Raw genomic sequence first — 24126 nt, 5'->3', positions numbered from 1 at the left:
TGCCGGCAGAAAGCAGCACACAGTGAGAATCGCTTACACTGACCTCTCAGCATTTAAGTAGGTCAGAAAGCATGGCCAAATCTGGAAGTTTAAATGTGTTGCTCTGGATAACATTGACCTCAAGCCAACATTTAAAATAAAACCATCCTGTAATTTCACTTTCACAAACATACTCACACAATCACAGGCACAGATGAACAAACACACATACTAGAGCTCTCTTGCACTCATCGGCCGTGTCGGACGGCGCTGCTTGGCACCGAGAGACGCTGACCCTGCTGAAAGGGTCATGAGAAAGACCCAGGTGACGTGACAGGCATTTCCTCTTCTAGAGGAAAAAATGACAAACCTGTCCTCCTCTGACCCCCTCGGACTCCAAACAAACCATGACACCCTTAACCCCGTCTTCTGTCCACATGCATCAAAGACGGTTTCCTGAGCTCGGAGGGTCAGCGCTGCACCCCGTTCACCTCCCTCCTTCATTACCGACACTAAAGCACGCTGACATTTTAAAGTGAAGGCATTAACATGTCAGGACTGAGTAACAGTGGCAGACGCACGGTCAAAGGCCCGGTCACGGTAATTAAAAGCAAACAGGAAGTGCCTGAGCTGTGAAATTGAATGTTTGGTTTTGCTGAGACAGACATTTATCTGGAAATGATGTAAATATTGGGGATTCCGTATCAATAACCTCAGTGTCAGATTATCAGTGATTCGAGTCAAACTTCACTGGCACAAACAGGAAATATGTGACCCCGGACCACAAAACCAGTCATAAGTCACACAGGTATTATTTGTAGCAATAGCCAACAATACATTATATGGGTCAAAATTATTGATTTTTCATTTATGCCAAAAATCATTAGGATATTAAGTAAAGATCATGTTCCATGAAGATATTTTGTAAATTTCCTGCCATAAATATATCAAAAATGTATTTTTGTGAGTGGATATGCATTGCTAAGGACTTCATTTGGACAAATTTAAAGGCGATTTGCTCAATATTTAGATTTTTTTGCACCCTCAGATTCCAGATTTGCAAATAATTGTATCTCGGCCAAATATTGTCCTATCCTAACAAACCTTACATCAATGGAAAGGTTATTTATTATGATTATGATGTATAAATCTCAATTTCAAAAAATGTACCCTTATGACTGGTTTTGTGGTCTAGGGTCACATATATGGTCATTTTATATATATATATATATATATATATATATATATATATATATATATATATATATATATATATATATATATATATATATATATATACAGTACAGTCCAAAAGTATGGAACCACTAAGATTTTTAATGTTTTTAAAAGAAGTTTCGTCTGCTCACCAAGGCTACATTTATTTAATTAAAAATTAAAAAACAGTAATATTGTGAAATATTATTACAATTTAAAATAACTGTGTACTATTTAAATATATTTGACAAAGTAATTTATTCCTGTGATGCAAAGCTGAATTTTCAGCATCGTTACTCCAGTCTTCAGTGTCACATGATGATTATATGCTGATTTGCTGCTCAATAAACATTTATGATTATTTTCAATGTTGAAAACAGTTGTGTACTTTTTTTTTCAGGATTCCTTGATGAATAGAAAGTTCAAAAGAACAGCATTTATCTGAAATACAAAGCTTCTGTAGCATTATACACTAGCGTTCAAAAGTTTGGGGTCAGTAAGAATTTTTATTTTTATTTTTTTGAAAAGAAATGAAAGAAATGAATACTTTTATTCAGCAAGGATGCATTAAATCAATCAAAAGTGGCAGTAAAGACATTTATAATGTTACAAAAGATTAGATTTCAGATAAACACTGTTCTTTTGAACTTTCTATTCATCAAATAATCCTGAAAAATAATATTGTACACAAATATTTTGCACAATTGTACACATTAAATGTTTCTTGAGCAGCAGATCAGCATATTAGAATGATTTCTGAAGGATCATGTGACACTGAAGACTGGAGTAATGATGCTGAAAATTCAGCTTTGCATCACAGGAATAAATTACTTTGTCTAATATATTTAAATAGTACACAGTTATTTTAAATTGTAATAATATTTCACAATATTACTGTTTTTTACTGTATTTTTAATTAAATAAATGTAGCCTTGGTGAGCAGACGAAACTTCTTTTAAAAACATTAAAAATCTTAGTGGTTCCAAACTTTTGGACTGTACTGTATATATAATTTTTTTTTTTTTTTTTTTGACACTCATACTAAAGTCACAGGAAGAATCGCAATGCTATCAATAACAAAAATTAAATTGCCAACTAACAAGCGCATTAATATCATCAGAATATATAATCAACATATAGTACAAATTTAATTTATCCCTCAGCCATAAGTAGAGCAACACTTGAAAATATCAGCAAGTCAAAGAGAATTTATAGAAGCTATGATTTACATTTTTTCCTTTGACTGAGCTAAATCACTGAGCACTCTCATTTGGCTCAGTGAAAATGTACCCAGGGCTAAATACTGTAATCTCCTGATTTCTCCTTTGTTCTTGTGCTTTTTCTAGGGAAGCAGTTCTGGGTGTTCAAGGACACAATGCTACAGCCTGGCTACCCCCAGGACATCTCAATGTTTGGAAACGGCATGCCAGCACAGAGTATAGAGACAGCCGTCTGGTGGGAGGACGTAGCCAAGACCTACTTCTTCAAAGGAGATAGGTATGTGCACAGCATGTGAGCGTTCATCTGTGTGTGTGAGTCTGTGTGTAACTTTCTTAACTTACCTATATGCAGGTATTGGAGATATAACGAAGACATGAGAACGATGGATCCTGGTTATCCCAAGTCCATCACAGTATGGAAGGGTGTTCCAGATTCTCCGCAGGGAGCATTTGTGGACAAAGCTAACGGTAAGATTATAATGTAGTCTTTAATGCAATTCAGTCAAGTTTTAAGTTGTTAGTCATTTTAACAAAACTTCGATACCAAGTTGGTACTGAATTTTTTTTTTCTTTGAGCGCTGTTGAGCGGATTCCTTTGATTGGCCATTGTGTTCATGCACTCATCAGATATGTCTGTGATTGGTTACAATGATCAATGCTTCAAAAACATGTTCTAAATAGTCATCGATGACACTTTTCACTGAGCGCTTACACAGATACAAAAATATCTATCAGCGGACCGCTGTCAAATTCAAACACTTCCGTGTGCTTTCAAACGCTCCCGTGCATTGATCATTGTAGCCAATCACAGATATATCTGTTGAGTGCATGAACACAATGGCCAATCAGAGGTGTTTACGAATCCGCTCAACAGCGCTGAAAGCGTCACATTTTTAAAATTTCAGTACCGACTTTTTATCGAAGTAGGTACTTTTGACAACACTAGTGCTCATGCAGATGACATGAGTTTGAATCCGGCTTGCAACATTTCCCAATCTCATGGCCTCATCATCTTCCCAGAATTTCCTGTCTTTTCTCCACTTTATTCTGAGTAAAAAGGCAAAAATGGCAGAAAAAGATTTGGGTATATTGTTACGACCCAAATTTGGGACCAACATAAAATGCCGTTCAGAGAAAGGAAAAAACAGTTGTAAAAGCTGAGGGAAAATCTAAAAATTAAATGCTATAAAAAATAACTTTAACCAACAAAGAATATAAACATATACAAAACTTACACGGACTGGTGAGCTAACTAATTTAAAGGTGACCTATAAATCTTGATTTTGTTTTCTGAGGTCTACTAGAATAGGTTTTCATGCTTGAATGTTCAAGCATGACATATTTTCACACTGTTGCAGGCGCTCCCTCTCTTTCCAGTCTGTCAGTAACGCTCTGTTCAGTTCTCTATGAAGCCTCTCCTTCCGAAAAGCACAATGTGCTCTGATTGGTTGGTTGGTCAAACGTTTTAAGCTTGTTTCGGAAATGTCACGCTCTTTGTCATAACTGCAAGTTTCAAAACACTACTAACGTAACTAAACCATGCCTCGCCCCCCTTTTTTTGCATATACCTATTTAAATAAGGAATATTGTGATGTGTTCGTTCCCGGAAGAAAACTCAAGACAGAAATTTTTCCATGCAAACCAGCAACTTTACACACTAAAGAAAGTTAAAAAAGCATGATAAACTACAAACAGCCCATGCAGATATTATACTGCAAATGATTCAGAATCTTTTCTGTCCAATATGAAGCAGTTTCAAACCATATAATTCTCATTTACACTGCCCTATTTTCATTGCGTACAAGAACACAGTTATGAAAGGTTGTGCATTTCAGGGTAATCTCTGTAGGGGCTCTCGAGGTGGGTACGTCTTGCATGAGTTCAGTCCATAGCTGCGGGCTCGCAGGTCGACAGCCACACACATGCCATCTGTGCCCAGCCCCGGTGCCAGGTTTGCCCGTGGACGCAGGCGATCATCTGAGCGTGAAGGGTGGATTGATATTCCAGGGAAATTGTTTGGCTAACCACACTTTGAAAGCGATTGTGGGCTTTCTTTCAGCCCTGTCTCTGCACGTTACCCAAAAGGCCTCTGTGGGCGAGACAGAGTAGAGAAAATTGACCCTAATTATGTGTCATCATGGCCAGCCGATCATGGGGAGATCGGAAAGGACAGCTTTTTTCTTCAGCTCTAGTCCTGTTTTACTGCAAGTATAGATTTTATGATAACACAGCGGTCTTACGATAAGCCATTCACTTTGGTTTAGTGTCTTTCAAATCACACTGAGCCCCTGTTCCGGTATGGAACATTTTTATTTCAAGGATTTTGAATTTTTATTCATCAGATTTAGTGGAGAGTGACAGGAAATTATTGGGGAGATATGGGATCAGGATAAATGTCAGGTTGGAACTTGCATTGCCCACATGTGCACCATGGCTCAATGTCTATTCCAGCAGGTCTGAACTTCTAGGTTTTCGACTTGGATTTGAATTTGGATAAAATAATATAAAAAATAAATAAATAAAAATCATGCATCATAATGTTAGCAAAATTAAAAGGTTTTAAAATTCAAAATTAATTTAACTTTTAAAAGGAAAGTGAAAATGCTAAACATGAAAAATGAAAATTATTTTTTTTTGAAAATTAAAAAAAAAAAACAATATATAAAAAAATGATATAAAATTTTAAATATATTTTTAAGTACTTAATAAAATAAAAATAGGATAAAATAAAAAATAAAAATCATGCATCATAATGGTAGCAAAATGAATAGGATTTAAAATTCAAAATGAATTTAACTTTTAAAAGGAAAAATGCTAAATATGAAAAATTAAAATGGATTTTTTTTTGAAAATTAAAAAAACTAAATATAACAAACATATAAAATTATAGTTATATAAAATTATATAAAATTGTAAATATATTTTTTTAAATATTTAAAAATATAAAAATAAAACCTAAATAAACTTAAATATAACAAAACTAAAAATCAACAGATTCAATCGAAAATCAAATGATTTAAAAAAATTTAAGTAAATATGAAAAATATAAAATTATATAAAATATAATTTTCACTTTTAAATATTGAAAAATATAGCTTTATGTATATATATATATATATATATATATATACACACACACACACATATATATATGTATATATAAGCTATATTTTTAGTATTCAAAAATGTGAAAATTATATTTGTTTCTATAAAATACATATTCACATACATATATTATATATATATATATATATATATATATATATATATATATATATGAGCTATATTTGTAATATTTAAAAATGTGAAAATTATATTTTTTATATAATTTATAATTATATATATATATTAGTATACATATATAATTTTAAAATATATTTTTATATATTTTATATAGATTTATATATTTACAAAATATAAACAACAAATCAATCAATACATTTAAATGCTAATTTAGGCATCACAATATTATGTACAGTATGAAAAATGGATATTCAGTTTAAGATTTGCTATAGACTATATTTACATGACTGCAAATGTAATCAAAAATGTAAAAATAGGTGGAAATGAGCATGAATTAGATACCCAATATAAATACAAAACCATCTTACACGTGTCCCCTACGTTGATGCTTTGCAGGTTTCACGTACTTCTACAAGGGTAAGGAATACTGGAAGTTCAACAACCACAGGCTGCGGGTGGAGCCCGGCTACCCTCGCTCTATCCTGAAAGACTTCATGGGATGCGACCTCACACCCATCGACCCCGACCTGCAGCCGACGGATGACGAGGACGTCGTGATTAAACTGGACAACGAAGCCAGCACGGTCAAAGCCATCGCTATCGTCATACCCTGCATCCTGGCGCTCTGCCTGCTGGTGTTGATCTACACCGTCTTTCAGTTCAAGAGGAAGGGTACGCCACGACACATACTGTACTGTAAACGCTCCATGCAGGAGTGGGTGTGAGTCAGACAGCCACTAGACACAGTGGTGTAAACACCCTAAACTTGCGGACTTTGGCTCTCGACCCGCGTCTCGCTCAAGGAGAACAGCGAGGGTCTTTGCTTTGATTCCCCTCTCCAGGAGATGAGGGGCGCATTCCCTCCCTAACCCCCCCTCCCAAAAAAAAAAAACCCTTTCTCTTCTCCCATTGGCCCCGGTGCACCCGCTGTAGGACTTGAGGGATTGCAAAGATCCCACGGTGCATTGCGACGTCTAGTGCCACTGTTCGACGTGGAAACGCTGATTGCTATACCTTTAGGTTTTACAAGTGCACGCTGAAACGCGAAAAAAATTCAACGAAAACGTCACAGGAGTCGTTTTGTTTTATCTTTTCAGATTTTTGCTCGGCTCCGATCTATAATTTATTTTCAAACAGAGATATTTACGATTCCCTTTAAAACACTCCCAGACCAAATAAAGACTTTCTCTCCAAAGAGGATCTTTTTTCTTTTTCTTTTCACAAATTTTTTCTTTTTTTTTTTCTTTTTCTATATACGCTTTTATTTTTTCCCTCCCTGCTCGAAATATTTTGCAGTGATATGTAGTGGGGGAAGTTTTGACTGTTGTGGCAGTCTGTCTCAAAACAGGGGCCAAAATATTCTGCAATATTTTTAACAGCCTTAATTATGGATTGTGTTGTTTGCTTTTGTTTTAGTTTATTCGTTTGTTTTTGAGCGCCGCTTTCTTTGTCTGTCAGAAAGGCAGCGCAATATTGCTTTGCTCCCTTTGAGATCGGAGATCGTGGTTAACCTCATTTTTCGCCAGGGGCTGCACTGCAGGGCCGCCCGGCCGCTGGAGCAGGGGCGGGACTCCTTAACCTCTGCCTAACATGAAGCATATCAGTCAAAACAGAGGGAAGACCAAGCCACTGCAGCGACGAATATTTTATTACGCTTTTTCCGTCCGACGGTGGAATTGCAACTGCAAAGGAAGTGCTTGAACCGTTATCGTGCTTAACGCTCACTCGTTTGGTCGTGTTTGCACAGACAGAGATTTGAGAATTCGTATCTTCCCTTTTTTCCGAAAGGTTGCTGTTCAAGCATGTCATCTCCTTCGGACTGCCTTGTTTTTAGGTCTGGATGGGATCCTAGAACCTTGAAGTATGAACCAGAACCACCAGAGCAACTCAGGACAGCGCTTGATTCAAAAGTGTATGCAAGCATTCACATCCAGTCCTGTGTCTTTATTATCAACCGAGAAGAAAATCAAGGATATATCATGTAACGTTTCACCATTGCTTGTGATCGGCGGTTTCTGCAATTGGATCGGGCGATACTTTTATTTTTATTTTTTTTACGGAGTCAGAACTCTCAGTTCGGTTCATGTTTCGCAGTCTGACTCTAGATCGGTCCTTTGCATCGAACGGATGTTTGAACATACAGTTATTTGCTTGCATTAACGTTTTATATGTTTTTTGTTTTGGTACATTTGAACAAACCGAATGGTCTCAACCTCAACTTTAAAGTGGTACTTAAAGTGCTAAGCTGTCATCCGGCACGTTTCCTTTAGACGCGAGAGAAAACGTACGCGATCTAAAGGAAACTATATGCGTGTTTCTAACAAGCAGTGTTTGAATGTGTGTCTGTATCGATGCTAGATTTTTTCTTTTTCTTTTTTTCCTTTTTCATTGTTTTAAGAAAAAAAGGAAAAAAATGGGATATTCTTCAAGTTCATGTACTTCATGACTCGGTTTGGGACAAACCGTCCTGACAGACTTAATAAATTAATCAGTATATGATTAAAATGCCTTTTAGCGATTTGTTCACATTTACTGTACATACATATTCAGTCTGGGAAAATATAAACATCCACTCTCTAAACTTACAAAAATACCATGGTAATGCCATAGTATTTTAGCATGGTTATCATTCAGTACCACAGTATATATCAACACACTATGGTATTGCCATGGTACTGCCACACTTCTTTCCTTTCTTTTTTTTCTAACAAAAATGTACCATGGTATTTTGAACATGAGTACCATAAAATGGAATAATACCATGGTATTTTACACATTGTGCCATGACATTTGAGCATTGTACCATGATACTACCATGGTATTGAACATTGTACCATGGTATTTTGGACATTATACTATGACGTTTGATCACGGTACCATAGTACTACCACTACCATGGTGTCTAATATGGTATTTTGGACATTTTACCATGGTACTACCATAGTATTTTGGACATGGCACCATGGTACTACTATATTTTAAATATTTTACCATGGTACTATCATGGTATTTTGAACATGGTACCATGCATTGTCTTCTGGACATTTGACATGGTACTTTTAATATGCACCATGGTACTTCCATGGTATTTTAGACATTTTATCATGGTAGTATCATGGTATTCTGAACATGTACCATGGTATTTTAGATATTATGGTAGTACCATGATATTCTTGGAAGTACCATGTAAATAAAATGGTACATACAATCCGGTACTATGGTATATTTCAAAATTACCATAGTATTACCATCTGATACCATGGTAGAACTACAGCACATTTTTCTGATCTTTTCTCTTGCTTACTCTCTCTCTGTGTGTGTGTGTGTGTGTGTGCGCGTGTGTGTGTGTACACATACGCATGATCGCATCTGAACATTTCCCAGAATCCCAGCCGATCAAACAAAATTCAGCTTTGAAGAACTGAGAGGAAAAGGCAATCATTAAATAATACCAAAAATCGAGTATCATAAAGGTGGTGTGTATCCTGTGGTTATATTTAGCTAGTATGATAAGAATCAGAGCATAAAATATGAGACGGCGGTGAACAGAGGCATTTAGAACTCGCCAAGTGCGAAAGTAAACAGAGACAGACACGGCCCATGCGCATTCTGATTGGCTCTCGGAGCGCTGGCATGGCGGATGAGTTCAGCTCGGGCATCCAACTGCCATCTATGTTCCAAATCAAATCTAGCTCAGCAAAATCACTGCGGCCATGGTTACTGTGAGCATAACGGCTAAGATGAGAGATTAAAGCAGTAAATGACCTGAATTATTGTCTGTGGAAAACTTTGACTGCTTTTCAAACGTTAATCACTCTAAACCGACCAGAAATGTTGATGTGCAAAACTACATATTTTAAAAATCAACTATTTGGTGGGACGTCGGAATGACTAGTCGACTAGTTAGAGTTAGGATTAGGGTTTATGTCCACCAGACATCAGATGTGTGTCTTAATGGGAGGTGTTCACATAGGATGCATTTTTGCATTTAAAAAATGTCTAGATGGAGCACAAGAGGAACAATGCGGAGATCTCGAAAGTCATTTTTCAACACTGTTTTAACTTGACATGCCATGTTAAAACATAATGACAGAAAAAAAGCAAGATACAACACAAGGCCAAAAATTGGGTATACCATTCAAAAGTTTGGGCTTGGTAAGATGTTTTATTATTTTTGAAAGAAGTATCATATGCGCATAAAGGCTGCATTTATTTGATAAAAAAAAAAAAAGTGAAATATTACAATTTTTTTTTTAAAAGTTTTCTATTTGAATATATTTTAAAATGTAATTTATCTCTGTGATCAAAGCTGAATTTTCAGCATCATTACTCTAGTCTTCAGTGTCACATAATCCTTCAGAAATCTATTGAATATGCTGATTTGGTGTGTGTGTGTATATATATATATATATATATATATATATATTTCTATTCTTTTTATCAAATGAATGCGTCCTTACTGAGTAAATGTACTAATTTCTAAATTTCTAAATGTAAAATCTTTCTGATCCCAAACTTTTTAATGGTAGTGTACATAAAATATAAACAATTACAATATTAGTCATTTAAAAAAATGCATTTTTATTAAATTAATAAAAACATATATTCATCTCACAATTAATTTTTATTATATTAGTAAAAATAAATATTCATCTGACAATGATTTTCTTGAAAGTTGTTGTCGAAGATGATGAATTTGTTTTTCGATGGAAGCTACATTGAAAATCATGCTAAAGCTAAGTGTGCTAAAACAAGTCTAAATTCATCTTTAAATGGCAACAAAAATGTTAAACCTTTAAGAAAAATGTCTAATTAAACTCATGTCTAGTCGACTAGTTGATCATCCTTTGTGAGAAATGTCAAACAGAAGAGCGTGCAACGCTTATGTGTATTCGCTAAGAAGCTAATCTGTGGTTCTGTGTGTTTGGTGTAAGAACAGTGAGTCTGGTCTCTCTCTGAAAGTGTTCTGTCAAGCCGACAGAACTTGTGGTGCTAAATGGACCTACACTGGTGAGCGTCATCCTGTAATCTTTTGGTGCTGTTATTATTTTAGACCTTATGGACTTACACTTGATTTGACGATGGTCTGCGCAGGAATAATGTATTCGCGCTCATGTAGCACTAGCCGTGATGGTGCATGGATTGGTAGTTTAGTGTGTTAAACGCTATAGCGTATAAATTTCCTGTGTGTTCTGTGAAGGCCTTAAGCTTAAGCTAAGTCAGGTGTCAAAGGTTGTGCCGCCCATTGGCTACATGTTGGTGCTAGACCCTGATTCATGTTTACAGATTCTGTAACTTTAGCAAGGATGTGGTTTTCTGTTTGCTTTGCGATATGATATCATGATCTCAATTCCTCAAACTCATCAGCATCTGTGCTATTCTCAATCATCCTTATTGTCTTGTTTATCATCTTGCCATCCTGATTATGTTAAACGATTCCAAATGAAGGAAACAAAGTCTGAAAAACATGTTTATACTTTTTCATTCTGTCTGTATTTCATTGATCAATAAACACATTTGAACATATTTCCCCTGAGCATTTTTGTGATCATCTACCTGTACCATCATCATGTTTCTCATTTTCAGTCTGTTGTGCTTGATTCATTATGATTCATTCCTAGTCCAAACATCACTCATCCTCAGCTGTGAATATAACTGGTAAAAACAGAAACTAAGCTAAAAATACTTTTTTTTTTTTTTGACCCCAAAATAAACTAATATGTTTTTTTTTTTTTTTTTTTTAAATCGGGCATGTTTTTCATGTCAAAAATTAAGAATCTGTGTGAATAGGCTTTTAAGATGTTGCCAAATCTATCCTCCAATCTTACACCATTTCCAGGGTATTTTTATGAAAACGTTCTATTTCGTAATGTAAGTGATAGATTTAAATAGGCTGTAAATATGTTGCTGTAATTACCAAGTCCTTTTAATTAAAGCGCTTAGTGTTATTTTAAATTACATTATATATGAGATTTTGAAAATATTGATACATAACGTCTTTATGATTGTCTCCAGGCAGATGTGCATCGATGCAGCCCAGCTAGGAGCCACAACTGCAGTGAGAGCTCATTATCCTCATTAGTCGGACTGTGCTAAAGTGATTCAAACGGCAGGAAGAAATTAGCTCCATTTCTCAGAATATTGACTTGCTCGTGGGGTTCATTCTACTCTCCACGCCTTACTGACTTTTCTGAAATATCACAAGAGTTGCTCACACAGAAACAGCAAACACCCACACAAGCTACCAACAGACGGCATATTTTTATACTATGCTTACTAAAAACTACATTTGTATGAATCGAATAACGACATGACCTATTAATTTTTGCAAAATGTGCAGTACAATAAAGAGATTGCTGTGTGGAATACTGTAACCAACAATACAACGCATTCAATCACTTTAATTTCCCGACAAGTAGGCCTAATGTAGATTTCTGTACTCATTATTTGATCAGACTGCCACATATTCAGACATTTTTACAAAAAAATTGTTCAGATTCGTTCACTGACCCTTTTTAGCAGGTTACTTCATTAGTTACACCAGTAGGTGGCGAAAAGTGACAGATTTTTTTTATGCCACAATTCTCTTCAAATGAATCATTGAATCATTTGTTCAAATGATTTGCAAAAATGCTCCTCGTTTAATCCAGGTCACGGCACCAATGTAACCCCTCCGGTTCTACTCGCACCGCTCCAAGCAGGAATTGAAACATTGGCATGGGAGGTGGGCGCTAACAAGGAAGCTAAAGTCAGCAGCCTCTAGCATCAGTCGCTAATGATCCTCTTAAGGCCAGGGGAGTGAGGTTAACTTGCACAGCTTCTTCTAGCTGGCCTCTGTTACACTCACCCCCTAAACTTCACTCCTATCTGGGTCACGGCACCAATGTAACCCCTCCGGTTCTACTCGCACCACTCCGAGCAGGATTCTAACTGCTGATCTCAGCATGGGAGGTGGGTGCGCTAACAAGGAAGCTAAATACCACAGCCTTTAGCATCAGTTGCTAATGCACCTCTTAAGGCCAGGGGAGTGAGGTTTACTCACATAGCTCTTACTAGCTGGCCTCCATTACACTCACCCCCTAAACCTCACTCCCATTCAGGTCACGGCACCAATATAACCCATCCGGTTCTACTTGCACAGCTCCAAGCGGGTTTCAAACCGCCATTTTTTGCCATGGGAGGTGGGCATGCTAAGGACGCTAAAGTCTGCAGTCTCTAGCATCAGTCTCTAACGTGTCTCTTGAGGCCAGGGGAGTGAGGTTTACTCACACAGCTCTTACTAGCTGGCCTCAGTTACACTAACCCCCAAAACTTCACTCCCATCTGGGTAACGGAACCAATGTAACCCTTCCAGTTCTACTTGCACTGCTTCGAGCAGGATTTGAACTGCCGTTTCCAGCATGGGAGGTGGGTGCACTTACAAGGAAGCTAAAGTCTGCAGCCTTGTCGGTAATGCGCCTCTTGGGGCCAGGGGAGTGAGGTTTACTCGCACAGCTCTTACTAGCTGGCCTCCGTTACACTAACCCCCAAAACCTCACTCCCATCCGGGTCACGGCACCAATGTAACCCTTCCAGTTCTACTTGCACCAAGAGCAAGATTTGAACCACCAGTTCTGGCATGGGAGGAGGGCACGCTAACAAGGAAGCTAAAATCTGCAGCCTCCAGCGTCAGTCGCTAACGTGTCTCTTGAGGCCAGGGGAGTGAGGTTTACTCACACAGCTCTTACTAGCTGGCCTCAGTTACACTAACCCCCAAAACCTCACTCCCATCTGGGTAACGGAACCAATGTAACCCCTCCAGTTCTACTCGCACTGCTTCGAGCAGGATTTGAACCATCGTTTCCGGCATAGGAGGTGGGCGCACTTACAAGGAAGCTAAAATCTGCAGCCTTGTCGGTAATGCGCCTCTTGGGGCCAGGGGAGTGAGGCTAACTCGCACAGCTCTTACTAGCTGGCCTCCGTTACACTAACCCCCAAAACCTCACTCCCACCCGGGTCACGGCACCAATGTAACCACTCTGGTTCTATTCGCATTGCTCTGAGCAGGATTTGAACTGCTGTTTCTGGCATGGGAGGTGGGTGCACTAACAAGGAAGCTAAAGTCCACAGCCTTGTCGCTAATGTGCCTCTTGAGGCCAGGGGAGTGAGGCTTACTCGCACAGCTCTTACTGGCTGGCCTCATTACACGTAGGTGCTGTATTGAGCTAATCCTAAACCCAATCCCAATCTTACCATCACTACATTATGAGAACGGTCACAAAATTCAACAGAACATCAGCTTCACAGGCCCACCTTTGGGTTGTTATTTTAAATATATTCATTAAACTAAACTAGGGGTATCCATGTGCTTGTTGTATATCAGTCTAATGCATATTTTTTCCGGTTACTCGGTTTAATTCGTAATTCGTTCAGCAGTCATTAATCATGCTTCCCTAATAAACTACAGACTCCGCTCACTTTTTCCACCTCCAGACATATCATGCATTCTGCACTCACCGACACCTTCTACAAACATCCTAAATATCTAGTGACTTACTCAATGCATTAGAAAAGAAAACCTGATTAAACCAGTAACTGATTAGTCCACTCAGGGACTTGTGCAATATTGCATGTGGCCCTGCTAATGGTTCTAACCTTTGTTGTTGCTTTAATGATCAGCATTTAACTGGAGGCCTGCAGGCTGGAAACATGTTCTCTGGGAACTAATCAATACAAGGCATGGTTCACTTGAGTGCGAGACATTAATCAGTGGCAAACATCCAAACACAAATACTATATAATGGAGGAGTTTTCCATTCTACATTTAATACCTAGGTCAGCTGTCTTTCTAGAGAACAGAGTATGTGTTTCCAGGTACTGGGATTCTTCCTCCGTCTGTTTTACACATCCTGCCGCATCCTCTCAGCTCCCAGGAGTGATCATTTCTGCCTAATTTAACCTGCCACAGAGACGGTAGCTGCTGAAACATTTAGCTTACTTAGAATAGAGAGGGGGAAAATGATGATGGTGTAAAATAGTAAGAATTAGGGATGAATGAAAGGACAGAATACAAAATAAAGTATTGAGATTTTCAGCAATGAGGTGAATAAAACATTCCGATCAATACTGCAAAACTCAAGCCCCTTCAAGTTTTCCAAACCTGTATTACTATTTCTTCCACACAAAACGGGAATTTTGAAGAATCTTCACATAGCTTATTTCCATCAAAGTTCATGACCGTGCATGGATGCTAACGGTTCTTCATGGAACCATAGATGCCAATAAATAACATTTATTTTTAAGGGTGTGGCCACTATATTCCAAGTCATTTGAAGCCATAAAGTTTTGCGAGAAGAACAGACAGAACTTTAACCAACATTTAAGAAACTCAGTGGAAAAGCTTACCTTAGATACAAATATCTGAGTCAGTTTCATGTTCGACTGATGTTCACAGCTGGTGTGTTCCTCACTATTTCCCTGGTGGTTCTGAACCAACTGGGGAAAAAACACGTGAATTGTTCATACACTTGTAAGTTCATGATCTCTAAACACTTTCCAAACATGTCAGAGATGTTTTGGAAATATCTGGGCTGACTGATCTTTTGTGGTTTCCAACCTGAAGAAAAATGCAACAAGACAGCTGTTTAGTGTCTGAGGCTGCACTGTGGAAAAACATCAATATCACATTCATCTATACGATTATCATCTTTCAAAATTACAGGTAAAAAAAACATGACAATCAAAGTGTAATGCCGTAGAGTGTCTACAAGAGGTCCTAAACAGGTTAATACACTTCATTTCTAATGCACGATATGCCCCAGAGCTCTTATTGTATTTCAGATGATTCTCTCAGAAATATAATTTCCTTGACCGAAACTGCAGTGGAATGATAATTAATAACATGAGTCCGTCTGACAAAGCGCTACAATCTAATCTTCAGGAGATCAGCAGAACGAATGGGAAAGCAATTAATAGCACTCAATGGAGTCAGCATTTCCTTTTGTTTGTGGCGGGGTAGAATAAAATTTCTGAGTATTTTCACTTTTAGAACAAAGAAGCAATTTAGAAAGCTATTGTAAACCAAATCTCTTCTGAAAATAAGTAGATATAAAAAAAAGTTTACAAATAACTTCCTTAAAACATACACTGTAATGAAGAAAAATAGCTATCTAAAGCTTAAAAAACACTTTAGTAGCAAGTTATATTAGTAAGTATATTAGTAGAGTTTTCACCGTTTTTTATACCAGGGTCTCCCATCTATGTGTCAATGTGTGGAACAATATTAAGCATTGTGCTAAATAAAATATTGTGGTGTTAAATATTAAACATGTTTCCAAAATGAAATAGTTTGTATTTATATTTTCCTTGCACTACAGTATTCTATCATCTGTTTAGAATAGATGTACAAACCTGAATAAAACATTTTGCTCTCAGACATCAAAAATATAAAATTCATTAAATGTGTGTAAAACTGCATATTTGATGTATATCTCAAGGTAACATGCTAACTTTGATAGATCTGAAAATGCATTTTAGAAGATAAAATAATACAATAGAATAATAATAATAACTGTGTCCCATTTTTTGCACCTCCAGATCACAGAATGAAAACCCCTGTCTGTATTTAGAATTTTTTAAATGGAAGCATCTGACAAAAATGACATCCTTGCATAAATGCCTCCGAGAAGTTCTAGCATCATTTGTTTGCAGATATGTGTTTTCTAATGCTATTACATTCAGATATTTTCAAGTGTTGCTCATGTGTTCAAATATTTGGAGTCATTGATATATTCTGCATTAGAAGGGTAAAAAAGAAAAGAAAAAAGAATAAATAATGTATTTCCTCTATGAGGGATTTATTGAAGCTGACCTGGCACTCTTGATGCGCAATGGTCTGTGAAGGAACCATCACTTCAAAAGTGGCTGTGGTGATACTTTTAAGCATATTAGTTCAAGGAGTGTACAGATGACTTCAATGACCTGCAGGGAACAAACAGTACTGCCATTCTGTGAGGATGACGACTTTGGCTTCATTTACACTGCAGGTCTTGAAGCCCAATTCCAATTTGTTGACTATATCCATTTTTTAAAAAAAAAACAAGCTTACTTGGCGAAACAACCAAAGCTAGACATACTGACCCGGAAAAGCTTAGGCCAAAAAATCAAAGAGATGAGAAAGCCAAGAATGGTAACCCGTACTCAAAATTTGTCCTCTGCATTTAACCCATCCAAGTTAGTGCACACACATTATGAGCAGTAAACACACACACCCGGAGCAGCGTGCAGCCATTCACGGCGGCACCTGGGAAGTGATTGGGGGTTAGGTGCCTTGTTCAAGGGCACCTCAGTCGTGGGTATTGAGGGTGGAAGACAGCGCTGTTCATTCGCTCCCCCCACCTACATTTCCTGCAAGCATTGAGACTCAAACCTACAACCTTTGGTTTCAACCTTCAGGTCTGAGCCCCAACTGCCACCTTAAAAGGAAGTAAAAATGCTGCAATTTGCAATGGACACAGATGAAATGAAAATACAAGCTTTTGCTTTCTGCACCAGGTGAGCAAAACATTGGGTCCTCCATTGCACCATTGAAAAGAGTCATGAGTTGACGTCATTCGCCACCGTTGCTTTTTCAATGACGTATGACTCGCATTGACGGGGATATCCGATCTGTCCGCTTACGTGGCAGATGCACATGCATGTATCCGATTCATATCAGATTTATTTCCACATATGAATGAGGCCTGAAACTGATCTGAGAAAATCAGAATCCATATGCTTTTTTCCTGCTTACACGTTCATGGGTAATATCCGATCTATGCCACATGGGAGGAAAAAATCTGAATTGGGTCAGTTGAACCATATAATGTAAATGCGGCCTTTGTTTAGTTTAGAGGTTTTAGGTAATATGAGTGAATAAATACATTTTTTAAAAAAAACATGAATATAGAAAACGACACTGACCTATCCTGCAAAACAGTTACATAAGTTACAATAAACTTACACAAACCAAAACACTCTTAGATAAGTAGATATAAAATAGATCCAAGCTCTAGATCTGCATCAACAGACTGACACGCACCTCAGAAATCATCTAACGTAAATTAAAATGAGAAAAGATGCCGGTTCGACCCTTTGTTCAATGCAAAAATGATTAATTTTTTAATTCATTATTTATTCATCTGAAATCTATACCAGTCAAAGCTAACACATACTCGATGTAATCCATAGCCACAAATATTCAGTTATAGAGTCAAGGGAGCAGATACAGAGAGAAGACCTTGGAAGAGATGGCAATTAAAGGATGGAGAGAGAGAGAAATGATAGAGATGAAACTAAATGAGCAGTTTTAGACCTGTGGGGCACTAGACTGCTGTAACTCGTAATGAGCAAATCTCATTTTACAGTCATGTGAACTCTTTATTCTTGGAATGTATGGACATAAAGTAAATAGGCAAGGATAAAATATATCAGGACATAAAAGAGGAGAGCGAACAGATGGATGGAATGCTTTTGAAAGACTGTGTTCCTTCCTTCTTTTTTTTTATCATTTTGCTGAAACAATCTTTAATGGGACTTCTTTACAGGGCGCAGTGCTAATTATGGTACATAATCAACTGTGAATAAATGAACTATATTTTCTGAAAAAATGTGATGCCTACTCATGTAAAAGCCACTGCCATGATGCCAAGGTGTTTGTCGGAGCGTTGCTATGTGGTTGCAAGGGTGTTCTCTAAGGTTTTGTACTGAGCCAATCCTGAGCAGAATTGTATTTACAGTACACTTGCTTTGCAAAAATGCAAAAAGACACATTTATATATCATTTATATGTCTTTAATGTAACTTTTGATCAATTTAATGCATCCTTGCTTAATAAAAGTATTAATTTATTTTAAAAAAAAAACGTTGAAAGGTAGTTTACTATGTATATTACATAGCTGAATGTGGGTAATGGTAACAAGTTGCACAATCTGCACTATATTCAGATACTGTTTAAACATATCCCAGATCATCCCAGGGGTTTGTTCAAATCCTTAACCCCAAGTATGAGTAACCGTAATAGTGATTATCCCAATAGTGCATGGATCATGTACCATTTGCCCCTTAGGTTCCCTGTGAATCATTCAGAGGACCAAGATAAACACTGTATTAGCTGGAATGAGTTTTCTTTAGGATAATGTGATCAGTTAATTGTACCTCTTGTGAGCTCAAGCAAACGTTACATCATTGATTTTCAATGACAGCAGGGTGGATCCGGGGCTCAATAGCATCATTTTGATGGCAGGGAGTAATTGTAAATTAGAATAGGACATTATCACGTTAATTTAATGAGACCTGGCCAGCGGTCGACTTGAATCTCCTGTGGTGCTCATGTAAATTACGTTAATATGTCTGCCCGGGCCGCCTGACGTTCAGACGAGCGGGTTGATTTATTTCTAATTTGTTTCACAAAAGGAGAAAAACGCAAAATTTCAGTCAAGACTTATTGTTTGGCTGTAGATGTGGGTCAAACTGAAACCGATTATGTTGATTGGAGCACAGGGGCTGCTGATGGGGAATAAATGAGAGCTGGTCAGAGGGTAAAATGAGGGGAAAATTATGTCGTCGTTTGATTTTCATGCTGTGAAGGTTGCAAAATCCTGCTGTGGACTTTTCATTAACATAATTCTGATTACTAATGAAAGAAAAACATCTCTGTATTTAGTAGAAATATGGAAATATTACTACTGTCAAATTTAATTTTTTGTATACCTGATTCCTGGTGTTCACTTTGGTAAACAAGCCTCCAAAACTCGCTCTCAAGATGGAAATGAACTGTTGTACATCAGGGTTGTACAAAATTCAAAACAGAAAAATTAATTTCAAAATTTCATGTTTAATTCAATGTTACTTGCAGTTTCTTTGCAATTGTTTGTGAAACTGTGAAATCTGTGGAAGCTTGTTTCCGCCACTGAATAAAGAATAAATAAGGCAATTGTGACATTTTATCTTGCAATTCTCACAACTGCATGATATAAAGTCGCAATTGTGAGTTATAAAGTCATAATTGTCTGATATAAATTCATAATTGCATGATATAAAGTCACAATTGCGAGTTATAAAATCATAATTGCGTGATATAAAGTCAGAATTGCGAGTTATAAAATCATAATTGCGTGATATAAAGTCACAATTGCGAGTTATAAAGTCATAATTGCATGATATAAAGTCACAATTGCGAGTTATAAAGTCATAATTGCGTGATATAAAGTCACAATTGCGTGATATAAAGTTACAATTGCGAGTTATAAAATCATAATTGCGTGATATAAAGTCATAATTGCGTGATATAAAGTCACAATTGCGTGATATAAAGTCACAATTGCGAGTTATAAAAGCATAATTGTGTGATATAACGTCAGAATTGCGAGTTATAAAGTCACAATTGCGTGATATAAAGTCACAATTGCGAGTTATAAAGTCACAATTGCGTGATATAAAGTCACAATTGCGAGTTATAAAATCATAATTGTGTGATATAACGTCAGAATTGCGAGTTATAAAGTCATAATTGCGTGATATAAAGTCACAATTGCGAGTTATAAAGTCATAATTGCGTGATATAAAGTCACAATTGCGAGTTATAAAATCATAATTGCGTGATATAAAGTCACAATTGCGAGTTATAAAATCATAATTGTGTGATATAACGTCAGAATTGCGAGTTATAAAGTCATAATTGCGTGATATAAAGTCACAATTGCGAGTTATAAAGTCATAATTGCGTGATATAAAGTCATAATTGCGAGTTATAAAGTCATAATTGCGTGATATAAAGTCATAATTGCGTGATATAAAGTCACAATTGCGTGATATAAAGTCATAATTGCGAGTTATAAAATCATAATTGTGTGATACGTCAGAATTGCGAGTTATAAAGTCACAATTGCGTGATATAAAGTCACAATTGCGAGTTATAAAGTCATAATTGCGTGATATAAAGTCATAATTGCGAGTTATAAAGTCATAATTGCGTGATATAAAGTCATAATTGCGTGATATAGTCACAATTGCGTGATATAAAGTCATAATTGCGAGTTATAAAATCATAATTGTGTGATACGTCAGAATTGCGAGTTATAAAGTCTCGATTGCGTGATATAAAGTCATAATTGCGAGTTATAAAGTCATAATTGCGTGATATAAAGTCACAATTGCGTGATATAAAGTCACAATTGCGAGTTATAAAATCATAATTGTGTGATATAAAGTCAGAATTGCGAGTTATAAAGTCATAATTGCGTGATATAAAGTCAGAATTGCGAGTTATAAAGTCATAATTGCGTGATAGAAAGTCACAATTGCGTGATATAGTCACAATTGCGAGTTATAAAGTCATAATTGCGTGATATAAAGTTACAATTGCGTGATATAAAGTCACAATTGCCAGTTATAAAATCATAATTGCGTGATATAAAGTCAGAATTGCGAGTTATAAAGTCATAATTGCGTGATATAAAGTCACAATTGTGTGATATAAAGTCACAATTACGTGATATAAAGTCACAATTGCGAGTTATAAAGTCATAATTGCGTGATATAAAGTCACAATTGCGTGATATAAAGTCACAATTGCGAGTTATAAAATCATAATTGAGTGATATAAAGTCACAATTGCGTGATATAAAGTCACAATTGCGAGTTATAAAGTCATAATTGCGTGATATAAAGTCACAATTGCGTGATATAAAGTCACAATTGCGAGTTATAAAATCATAATTGCGTGATGTAAAGTCACAATTGCGAGTTATAAAATCATAATTGCGTGATATAAAGTCACAATTGCGAGTTATAAAATCATAATTGCGTGATGTAAAGTCACAATTGCGAGTTATAAAATCATAATTGCGTGATATAAAGTCAGAATTGCGAGTTATAAAGTCATAATTGCGTGATATAAAGTCAGAATTGCGAGTTATAAAGTCATAATTGCGTGATATAAAGTCACAATTGCGTGATATAAAGTCACAATTGCGAGTTATAAAGTCATAATTGCGTGATATAAAGTCATAATTGCGAGTTATAAAGTCATAATTGCGTGATATAAAGTCATAATTGCGTGATATAGTCACAATTGCGTGATATAAAGTCATAATTGCGAGTTATAAAATCATAATTGTGATACGTCAGAATTGCGAGTTATAAAGTCTCGATTGCGTGATATAAAGTCATAATTGCGAGTTATAAAGTCATAATTGCGTGATATAAAGTCACAATTGCGTGATATAAAGTCACAATTGCGAGTTATAAAATCATAATTGTGTGATATAAAGTCAGAATTGCGAGTTATAAAGTCATAATTGCGTGATATAAAGTCAGAATTGCGAGTTATAAAGTCATAATTGCGTGATAGAAAGTCACAATTGCGTGATATAGTCACAATTGCGAGTTATAAAGTCATAATTGCGTGATATAAAGTTACAATTGCGTGATATAAAGTCACAATTGCCAGTTATAAAATCATAATTGCGTGATATAAAGTCAGAATTGCGAGTTATAAAGTCATAATTGCGTGATATAAAGTCACAATTGTGTGATATAAAGTCACAATTACGTGATATAAAGTCACAATTGCGAGTTATAAAGTCATGATTGCGTGATATAAAGTCACAATTGCGTGATATAAAGTCACAATTGTGAGTTATAAAATCATAATTGAGTGATATAAAGTCACAATTGCGTGATATAAAGTCACAATTGCGAGTTATAAAGTCATAATTGCGTGATATAAAGTCACAATTGCGTGATATAAAGTCACAATTGCGAGTTATAAAATCATAATTGCGTGATGTAAAGTCACAATTGCGAGTTATAAAATCATAATTGCGTGATATAAAGTCAAAATTGCGAGTTATAAAGTCATAATTGCGTGATATAGTCACAAGTGCGTGATATAAAGTCACAATTGCGTGATATAGTCACAAGTGCGTGATATAAAGTCACAATTGCGTGATATAAAGTCACAATTGCCAGTTATAAAATCATAATTGCGTGATATAAAGTCACAAGTGCGTGATATAAAGTCACAATTGCGTGATATAGTCACAATTGCCAGTTATAAAGTCATAATTGCGTGATATAAAGTCACAATTACGTGATATAAAGTCACAATTGCGAGTTATAAAGTCATAATTGCGTGATATAAAGTCACAATTGCGTGATATAAAGTCACAATTGTGAATTATAAAATCATAATTGCGTGATATAAAGTCACAATTGCCAGTTATAAAATCATAATTGCGTGATATAAAGTCACAATTGAAAGTTATAAAGTCACAATTGCGTGATATAAACTTTTTTACTCAGAATTGGATTTATTGGACAATTCTGAGAAAAAAAGTCAGAATTGTGAGATAAACTCGCATTTGTGAGAGAAAAAAAAGTTTTTGTCGAGCCAACATTCAGAGCTTGTCTTAAACTTTGCCTTTTGATTTTTTTTTTTTCAATTTCAATTCTACTTCCTTGTTTTCAAAATCAAATAGCAATTCTGCATCCTCATTCTGCATTCTCAATTCAATTCTGAATGTTTCACAATATAGCCAATATATTTGGAAAATATAGCATGGCTATTCTTCTATTATTCTAACATTTTCTCATTTTTCCACTCTGTAGATGATCTCTAATTCTTCAAAACAAAGTCATGAGTAATTTTGCATCACATATGACAGACTTCGCCAGTTACCTCATGCAAATCAGAGCAGATAATGAACCACACTCAGTAACTCTTAAGAGGTGCTGAGGAGCTGAGCTCTGATTGGCTGCGGTCTCTGAAGGCTTCTTCATCAGCTGAGTTGACTCCTGGTTGCCTTGTTAATCGGAAACACACCAATTACAAGTTCTGAGAGGAAGGAGAATAAATCAGGAAAGTGTTTGATACACATCAGACACCTGGCAAGAGGAGAAACGCAATGATGATCACAGGAAACACTTGATTAAATAACTGTTTGCTTACCAGCAGATGTGACACGTCAGCACATTGTCCTCGACTTTATGGCTCCTGTCGGTTCTGATAAATATTAGTAAACTGTGTGGGAGTGTCCTGACATATTTGTCAGTTTGTGTGAAGACAGCATGTCCGATAAATAAGAATTGACTCATCGCCTCATTAGTCATTGATTAAATATATTAATAGAGTTGACGAGCCTGTTTATCACACAGACAGTTTGCTGCTTTCTTGTTTTCGGAAGTTCAATCATTATTGATTTACCTGCTCGTGAAAGCAAAACTCAAGTTAACAAGAAAATGAATGCAGGGGCTTATGGGACTGTGAGTAATGAATGTTTTAGGTGTATTTATCATTTCAGGTGGTGTGTTACTTACATTTCATGCGTTTCTGATTGCTGACTTTATTTTATTAATAAAGTATTATTTTATTTTAATAATATACTTTCAAATATACTTAATAGAATTAAAATAAATGTTATTATTATTATTATTATTATTATTATTATGA

At 36.1% G+C, this 24126-nt stretch overlaps 1 protein-coding gene and 1 long non-coding RNA gene across 5 annotated transcripts in view; one reads left to right on the top strand and one right to left on the bottom strand.

The window, feature by feature from the left end:
* The window catches only part of LOC125257647 (matrix metalloproteinase-16-like), a 75883-nt gene extending 67721 nt beyond the window's left edge, over window positions 1-8162 (top strand). For both annotated transcript variants that reach the window (XM_048174216.1, XM_048174215.1), the window contains 3 exons: window positions 2541-2691; window positions 2767-2882; window positions 6054-8162. In XM_048174216.1, the coding sequence (XP_048030173.1) occupies window positions 2541-2691; window positions 2767-2882; window positions 6054-6382 (596 nt within the window). In that variant the 3' untranslated portion in view covers window positions 6383-8162. The remainder of the gene's footprint in view (window positions 1-2540; window positions 2692-2766; window positions 2883-6053) is intronic.
* LOC125257648 lies at window positions 2538-24126 on the bottom strand. Of its 3 annotated transcripts, none has more exons than XR_007182439.1 (6): window positions 23626-24126; window positions 23356-23511; window positions 14468-15131; window positions 14292-14359; window positions 2757-2876; window positions 2538-2676 (listed from the first exon to the last, which is right to left on the bottom strand). It is a non-coding gene; the product is annotated as an uncharacterized LOC125257648 (long non-coding RNA). The 3 variants fall into 3 exon arrangements; XR_007182438.1 differs by lacking the exon at window positions 14292-14359 and having other exon boundaries at window positions 14468-14595; window positions 15042-15131; XR_007182437.1 differs by lacking the exon at window positions 14292-14359.

This window comes from Megalobrama amblycephala, linkage group LG22, assembly GCF_018812025.1.
Source record: "Megalobrama amblycephala isolate DHTTF-2021 linkage group LG22, ASM1881202v1, whole genome shotgun sequence".
NCBI classification, from domain to species: domain Eukaryota; kingdom Metazoa; phylum Chordata; class Actinopteri; order Cypriniformes; family Xenocyprididae; genus Megalobrama; species Megalobrama amblycephala.
The sequence above is the reverse complement of the archived record's forward strand: the minus strand, read 5'-3'. Positions and strand labels throughout refer to the sequence as shown.